At 45.0% G+C, this 8,939-nt stretch overlaps 1 protein-coding gene across 1 annotated transcript; it reads left to right on the top strand.

Moving 5' to 3' along the window:
• The first annotated feature begins 1,635 nt into the window (after window positions 1-1,635).
• Window positions 1,636-7,781, top strand: ZPBP2 (zona pellucida binding protein 2). The gene is made up of 8 exons (XM_039697348.1): window positions 1,636-1,717; window positions 3,068-3,145; window positions 3,609-3,734; window positions 4,039-4,200; window positions 4,930-5,148; window positions 6,123-6,208; window positions 6,794-6,971; window positions 7,492-7,781. The coding sequence occupies exons 1-8, from the start codon at window positions 1,636-1,638 to the stop codon at window positions 7,590-7,592; spliced, it is 1,032 nt and encodes a 343-aa protein (XP_039553282.1). The 3' UTR covers window positions 7,593-7,781.
• Window positions 7,782-8,939: the final 1,158 nt, after the last annotated feature.

The following is an 8,939-nucleotide window of genomic DNA, read 5'->3' as shown; positions in this document are numbered from 1 at the left end:
CCTTTTTCACACTTTTATTTTTGTTTTTTACCAATTTTTTTTCTTTTCTTTATTAAAGGAAACTCATAACTTAAGTGCTGTTTTTACATAGAAGCATTAAAACTTTCACAGCTCGGTAAAAATAACTCTTATTCCTATGTTGGTTGTTCCATATTTGTTATGCAAATACTGTGACATCATTTTTGGACACTAGCATGGTCTGGAGTGATAAATATGATCTAGGTAGGTAGAATAAATACTATTTGGCTAATTTCCAGAGGCTTGGCCAGCGTTCTGGTCTTGAGTGTCTTGGAGTGTGCAGGGCAGTCAAATGCAAGGATCCTCCGTGCCCTGTCAGCAGATTCTGGAGTGCTTTTGTATCACTCGCTCTAGAAACAAAACAGTTACATGTTTAAAAGTTTCAAAGACATAGGAAGTTTTCCAAAACATGTAACTGACTTGAAAGCCACTTCCAGTGATACTGTGGCATTTGGCTTCATTTTTGAGACAACACTGTTCCCCCGTGCTTGCTTTCTGTCACAACGAGTGGCAGAATTATGGAATCCTAGAGGAGTTTGGGTCGGAAGGGATTTTAAAAACCATCCAGCCCCACCCCTGCCATGGCAGGGATACCTCCCACTATCCCAGGTTGCTCCAAGCCCCGTCCAACCTGGCCTTGGACACCTCCAGGGACAACTTCCCTGGTAAATCCATTCCAGGGCCTCACCACCCTCACAGAGCAGATTTTCTTCCCAATAGCCAATTTGAACCTCCCTTTTTTAGTTGAAGCCATTTCTCTTGTCCTATCACTTCAGACCCTTGTCCAAAATCCCTTTCCAGCTCTCTTGGAGGTGTTGAAAGGGATGGGGGGGATGGGGTTTTTTTTGTTTTTAAGTGGAAAAATATGCATCCTGTAATGACTTTCTACAGAAACCTGCAGCTGGAGAACACCCAGTACTCACAGCCCCTCAGGAGGAAAAACCACAGGATGTGCCCAGCTCTTACTTTCAGTCTTTCTCACAGCCAGTGACAGAAACACAGAACCACAGAATGGTTTGGTTTGAAAGGAACCTTGAAGCCCATTCAGTTCCCCCCCTCTCCCCCTCCATGGGCAGGGACACCTTCCATCGCCCATGGCAGGTTGAACTCTGACAGGCAAAGCCATGATGGAGCCTCTTCCCCCCTTGTGCCCCTGTACTTCCCTCTCCTTGTCCCACAGCCGGAAAAAAACCACTTTAGAGTCAAAAACACAGCTCACTGCGCACTGTGGAGGAGCGATGTGGGGCTGAAGGGTGACAACAGGCGCGGAGGGGGTGGCCAGGGCCGTCCTTCACTGCCAAGCGCCTCAGGGGCCTGAAAGCGAGAAAACAACAACAACAAAAAAAAAACACCTCCCCACTAAACTAAATAGTTTAAAAACCTCAGTGAAGTGCTGGCGAGGAAGCAGAATGTTTTTAAAACGGTATAAAAAGCGCGGGGTGTGGGCGAGGGAGCGGAGAAGGAGCGAGGGACCCCGGCGGGGACACCCCGCCCTTCCCGCCCTCAGCCCTGAGGGGAGGAAAAAGGGCGGGAAGCGCGCGCGGGCATGGAGGCGGCGGGGGGGGCCGTTAGCGCCCCCTCGCGCCCGCGGCGGCCGTTGTGAGGGGCGGCGGGAGCATGGCGGGGGGCGGCGGGCGGCCCCGCTGCCCCCCGGGCGCTCTGCTGAGCGTGGCGGCCGTGGTGGTGGCCGTGGGATGGGGTAAGCGGGGCTAGGGGTGGCGGGAGAAGCTGCGGGGCTGTGTTGGTGCGAGGCCGGTGGGCTCAGAGGGTGGTAGAGGGGATGGGAGCACTTGTTGAGCTGGAGGGGGATCCCCATAGAACATTCCCTCAGAGGGGCAGATTGAAGTCCTGGACAGAGTGAGCTCCAGCGACACGTCATTGGTGGGTACATCTCCACTGTGAGGGGACAAATGTCCCCAAAAACCCTACCTCAGAGTGGGAGATGAAGCCCCTTCAAGTGGGGACAGAGTGAGGTCCAGCAACACCCCATTGGTGGGACATCTCCACTGTGAGGGGACAAATAGCCCCAAAATCCTTCCCTCAGTGTGGGAGATGAAGATCTTCAAGAGGGGACAGGTGGGCTCCATTGACACCTCATTGGTGGGTGCATCTCCACCGTGAGGGACAAATGTCTCCAAAAACTCTACCTCAGAGCGGGAGATGAAGCCCTTCAAGAGGGGACAGGTGGGTTCCATTGATACTGCTCCACTGGAGACAAATGTCCCCAAATATCCTTCCCTCAGAGTGGGAGATGAAGCCCCTCCAGTAGGGACAGAGTGATCTCCAGCAACACACCTTTGGTGGGTGCTGCTCCACTGTGGGGGAAAAATGTCCCCAAAAACTTTCCCTCTGAGTGAGAGATTAAGTCTCACAAGAGGGGACAGGTGGGCTCCATTAACACCCCATTGGTGGGACATCTCCATTGTGAGGGGACAAATAGCCCCAAAAAACCTTCCCTCAGAGTGGGAGATGAAGCCCCTTAAGAGGGGACAAGGAGATAAAGCCCCTTAAGAGGGGTTGTCGTAAGTTCCAGTGACACCCCACTGTCCCCCAGGCTCAACCCTGGAACACAACAATCAGGCAGGACCACCCCAGTGTGCCCGTGGCCTGAAAAAAAACCCTATTTCCAATAATTTCTACCTCTCCTGGGGATTTTCATCACTAAAACCTTCCTGCTCAACATCAGCCTGCTGTTTTCCAGAAGGGAAAGGGCTGAGAGATCCCTGCCCTGTGTCTGCTCAGGGTCATACTACAGACTCTTCACTTTATAGTCAGGATTTATAACTATTTTAGTGGCTTTTTGTAAAGAGGAAGGTTTATCTGGTCTAGAACTGGGTGCACCCAGGCAGGTTTGCCACATGGACACTAAAACAAGTAAAAAGGGACAGGTCAAAAACAAGGGCTCCTGCTTGTTGCTAAGAAAAAAACATAGGGAAAAAGAAAAAGCAAGACAAAAGAAACAAAATGAGACAAAAGCCAGGGTGAAATAAAGAATTAGCAATTACACATTTAGATTGATCTCTAATATTCCAATTACTTCTCCCCGCAGTGAGAGCAGAACAGAAGGAAGAGCAATCTATTGATTTAATTGGAAAGAATGAAGTTTATGGTGACACCAGGCATAAAGGTAAACTTGTCAATTTTTCCTACCTAGATTTCATTTTTACTAGAATTTGTAGTTTTAAGCCCAGGGATCATTACTCAGCACAGGGAACCTTGTATGTATAGGAACAAGTGAAAGGGGGATGGGGATCTATATTTATATATTTGTCCCATAGTGTTGTTAGAAGCACTGATGAAAATTTAACGTCTAAATGAGGGTTTCACTGAAAAATCTGGTGCTTTTTTTATGCCTGAGCCACAGTTTGTGTGTGGGACACAAGTGTCTCCCTCTAACAGTCAGCACCAGCCACACTGTGGACAGTTCCAGGATATTAATTAAGAACAAATGGAGATTAATCTTTAATATTACACTTTGCAAGTCTAAAACTGAAAAACACACTTTAAACACAATTTTCAATGAGGGGTTTTTTTTTGTGATTTCATTCAATGTCAGCATTTTACATAATTTACCTGATTCTGTGTTGCAGTGAATGTGTATGTTAAGGTGTTCACAAACAGCCCATTCCTGGTCTGTATGGATTTGGCTCTTTCTCAAGAAAGAATAATAGATCCCAACTATTTGTGGACGGGTCCAGATGGAAGAGATTTACAAGGTTAGTTCAGACTGAAAATATCACATATTTTACTTGTTTCTATTCACACCCCCAGTGGTTTCTTAGCCCTTTGCCAGATATTTCCACAAGTTCTGACATTAAACTCCATTTCCCTTCTCCCTCTAAATTACAGATGCTTTTGCTAAAAAGGAAATTTGTAGTAAATCCTAAAATTCATAAATTTTAGATCAAGTCAGGCTAACGTGAACCAGCGTCATTATGCACAGGAGCAAGATTTCTTCTTCAAATATTCTAAATGCATCAGAAAGTGGACAATTCTGGTAATCCAATATTTCTATTTTAGGGCAAAACTATGTGAATCTGACAGAGACAGGGAAGCTGATGCTGATGGGTTTCATGGTGTCAATGTCTGGTGCCTACACTTGTACTCTCTCCCACAAAGTCATCGAAACCACAACACAGGAAGAAATAGAAATGGTTGAGGCCTATAAATTCATGGTTTATGGTAAGATTGCTAAGTTAGGAGTGAGCACATGGCCTTTGCAGATTGGTGGGTTTGTGAGCTCTGTGTTTATTGCAAGGTTTGATTAAAAAACCACCAAAATAATTAAAATTTTATCCTGGAATAGAAAATAAACTTTTTCACTTATAGACACACATGCACCTTTTCAAAGTTTAATATTTGTGTTCACAAGGATATATGGCAATAAAATAATGTCTACCCTGAGGTACAGAATTAACTGCAAGAATTCCAGAGTTATCTGAGATCTGCACTCCAGCCCCTTCCACCTCTTGTAACCACTCTTCACCAACATCACTTCCCACCCACAACATAACAATCCAAAAAATCCTTGAGAAACACTAACTTTTGAAAGAATAATAAAATTACTCCTAGGCCATAATTGCACAGAATTGGCACCAATCTGTTTCAGACACACAGCTTTGCAGACATGCTGGTTCTGTGCCATTTTACTATTTACCTCCTTTTTTTTGGTTTTATTATTGGGAACAGAGTTTCCAGTAAGTACACAAATTGCTGTGTACTTCCAACTAAAATATCTCTTACTCTTGAGTCAGCTCTGTCAAGGACGAACGTGTTGTGACGCAATTAATGACAGTGCTTTATTTATTTATTTATTTACTTTTGAATAAAAGCCCATATTTCAAAGAACTGATAATCTAAGATTCAATCTGTGATTACACCCCAGATTCACACCCCAGCATTTCCTCCCAGCCTACAGGGAAGCTGACCATGCCTATCAGGTGTCTGTTCGCTTTAGCACGACGGGCTGCAGGCTGACAAACAACGGCTTGTTCATCGAGGTTCTAAAAAAAATCCTCAACAGCAGCATCTCCCACCTGACCTGCCACATCATAGAGTCATCCTACAAGTGCCACTCTGTCAGGACGCCAAAGAACGGCCTCCAGTATGAGCTGTTTGTTAATTTTCTAGGTAATCAATTTCAGTGCTTGTTCGGGAGGGATCGTTTATTGTTATGAGCAACTTGTGAGTGCTACAAACAATGTTTGAAAACCAGCAGAGTCACGAGCACCTCCGAAAATTGTTCTGGGTTTGATTTTCTTTTTTTCTTTTTTTTTTGAGTCCCTGTATTATTTTTTGTTGCCCACAGATGGAGCTAAAACGCAGTTTTTATGTTAAATTTAGGGTTCAACTTTTTACAATCCTAGCGAGAGCTGTTATTACCAAGGTTAGAGGACTGTTGGAAGGAGACAGCCCATAATATGCCCTAATGTCACTGTCATATTTAGGTTTTTCAGTATTTGATTTTTAATAGGTCTGGGACCACTCTGGTTTTAGAATTATAGAATGATTTGAGTAGGAAGAGACCTTGAAGCTGATTCAGTTCCCCCCTGCCATAGGCAAGGACACTTTCCACTGGACCAAGTGGAAAGTCCCATCCATCCCAGCCTTGAATTTTTTGCTTGATTCTAGGAAACTGCACAGAGCTAAAACAAGAGCCCCACAGCTCCCTCATGGCAATACTGAGGTGGTTTCACCTCACAAAAAAGTTAAATCAGCCCTGCTGCTGCCTTGACTTAGAGATGGTTTATCACTGAGGGAAGGAAGTTATTCATTCTCTGACCACATCCACTCCTGTATCTGTTCTCACCACACACTAAGAGGGACCAGCCAACAGGTTATGGAAGAGTTTTGTGGATATTTTCCCTTAAGCAAAGTCAAGAAACTTTCATGACCCAAAGATCTTAAATTTTACATAAAACTTCAGCCCTTTTTGGGCCCTGAGGTTGCCATGTGAGACATTCATTCCATCCTCTCAGTTTAGTGTCTTTTATATTGGCTGACCTCTGACTCCTACTAAACAAAGCAAGGAGCTGGATAGGAACCACAAGGACCTAATCTATCTTTTTTTCCCTTTTTCATGGATCTTTTTCCTCCATCCACAGTAAATCCATTTGCACCAGGATGGGAAGAAGTTTGCCAGGAGATTTCTTATGACTGTGAAGATGAGACAAACAGGAGAGTCCGACAGGTTCTGTGTCAGTCACCTCGTGTCTTCTCTGCCTCTTTAACACCCACCTCTGCCTTAGCTCCTGCAGATATGACTGGTAGTAATCCATCTTTACCCAGATTTTGTGGGATTAATATTGTAAGTGACGATTCATGGATTTAAAATAATTCCATTCAGGAAGAAAAATGGATTTAGTAGTCAAATTGATACAAATAGCTTAAAAAAAACCAGTTAAAACATCAGGCTCATTACTTGCTTTGTATTTGCATCTAATAATAAAGAAGGATAAACATTATTATTTATATTGAGCTTCCAGACCTCTAAATGAAATTTTTGATTTATGATTTAGTCAATGGAATGCAATTTAAAGTAAGTCTACTGTAGCCAATTTCTAAAATCTATTCTCTCTGTCTTCTAAATATTAAATCCTGGGATCAGCTCACATCCTAGGTCTGAATCCAGCCCCCTTGAATCCAAGGAACACTCCCAATTAAGGTGACAAGTCAGTGTGTGGAAATCAGGACTAGAAAATATTTCCTGATATTTTTAAATCAACAAAAAATCAACCAACTGTGCTTTTATTCTCCCAATACTTCTGAATTTCAGGCAGCAGAGCGAATAGGGAAGTTTTTCCATCAGATGAAGCATGTTTTGAAGTATGAATTTCAGGCTGTTCCTACAATACAGTACGTGGACAACAGCTTCTCCATGACTCCCATCGACAGCTGTCGGCCAGGTTTTGGGAAAAACCACTACACCCACCAGAACTGTGCCAGCTGCTGTGGTAAATATCAAAGACATCCTTTTAAATATAGCTCATTGATTTAAATATAGCTGATTAGAGCTGGGCACGGAGCTCTGGGGAGGGATTAGGGAAATATTGGGGTCAAAAGCAGGGATATTTCTGTTCATCCTTTGGGAGGATATTCACGTTATAGTTTTAAAGTAATGACAGGAAATGAGCCAGTGGAGCATGTCAGTGCATTTCCAAGCAAAGTAGAAGCAGTCCAGTGGGTTTCTTTCCTTCCAGGTGTCACTGGTAAGTGACAATCCTCAGGATCCAGAGCCCAAAAGAAACAATTCCCTTCATGGAAGTCCTGCTAGAAAATTCTCTGCTGATTTTTCAAGCTCTTTTGCAGCACCTGCTGCAGGTTGTAGAGTTGGGGGGGATTTAACCAGAGGCTCAGGGAGCTCTGGAAGGGCAGGAGCTCCCACAGGGCACTGGGAAGGCTCATGGGGATGTCTGATGACCCCCCCAAGATGGGAGGAAAGTGGCTGGAACCCCAACTCTGTTCTCTTCACAGTGGTCTGTGGTCCTGGAACTTACAGTCCCAACCATGAGGTGATATGTCGGACCTGTGCCAGGCCTCATGCCAGGAGGTATGGAGCAAAATCCTGCCATTAAACTGGCAGAGACTGGAAAGCCAAAGAGCAGCTGTGACAGAATTCTTGGTGTTGTGGTGTTCTTTTCATTTTAGCTGCCAATCCTGGAATCCTCCGTTCCCTTTGGAACAAAACATCCTCATTCATACACCCCTAGGTTTTCCAGTGTTCAGGGAACCCTTAGACTGGAAAAAGCCTGCTTAAAACACAGTGTTCATGCAAGGAAAACTAATTAAATGGGAAAAAAAAGGAAGTTTGTCACGTGGCTTAGTGCAGAGTCTGTTACTTGGTGGTGACACCAGACACACCACAGCTTTGTGCTGCTCAGAGAACACAAAGAAGCTGCAAACAATCCCAGGCAGGATGGCAGGTGGCTGTGGTGGAGTTATGTGCCAGACTGGCATATGCCAAAATCTCTGTGAGGAATTTCTAGCAGTTATTAAGAGAAGAATTTGATCTTTGAGATTTAAAAGCATTATGTTCCACCACCCCCCCCCCCCTTTTTTTTTCCCCTCCACATTTCTTTCACTGTTTCTGAAATGTTCCAGCCTGGACACGAGGAGAAAGGAAAATCAGGTCTCTGAGACAAAAGAAAGGGGGAGTAACAGATTACACAGCTCAGCATTCAGGAGGATTAATTCAGGTTATGGTTCTTTCCTTGAATAAAGAGGGAATATTCCAGAGGGAAGCAGAGAGTCTGCAGAGCCTCTTCCAGCTCCTCCTGCTGCATCTTCCCCTTCAGCTGCACCAAAGGCTCGTGCAGGGCCCGGCTGGCCCCAGGTGCTGCAGGAACAGATCACACCAGCTGTGAATTCCTGACCAGTCACCGGATGATACAAACTGCCAAAGCACTGAGCTCATGGGAATGTTTTCTTCCCAGAGAGACCTCACCCCAACCCTCTTTGGAAGGTTAGCTGCTGGATCTGCAACAATCCATCACCCTGCTCACAGAGTGAGTAAAGGTTGTTTGACCACTATCAGGAGCTTCATGTGTGACTCCAACTGTTCCCCAGCCCCAGCTGAGCCTCAGCTCCTGGCACATGGGCTTTCAGAGCTTCTTCCTAAGCTGTTCCCTGTGTGAGTTCCTACCTTCCAGACTCACTTTATTGAGGGACATCAGAGAACTCAGTTTCTTTGCACACACTGAGCCGTGGAAAGCCATGCCCAGCTTCCTTCTTTTCTTTCACAAAGCAAAACTAAGTCAAGCAAAAGAAGCACCTCCCACTCAACCACCCCAACTTCTTACAACATCTCGAAATTCCTTGGTGGGTATTCATCCAAAAATCGACCCGATTCAACCCAGTTTAACTTATCCATAGTGACAGGAACACAGCAGGAGACAGCACGGGCACAGACCCCGCTCCAAGCT

This window comes from Passer montanus, unplaced genomic scaffold (genome assembly GCF_014805655.1).
Source record: "Passer montanus isolate IOZ18808 unplaced genomic scaffold, ASM1480565v1 scaffold117, whole genome shotgun sequence".
NCBI lineage: Eukaryota > Metazoa > Chordata > Aves > Passeriformes > Passeridae > Passer > Passer montanus.
The sequence above is the reverse complement of the archived record's forward strand: the minus strand, read 5'-3'. Positions and strand labels throughout refer to the sequence as shown.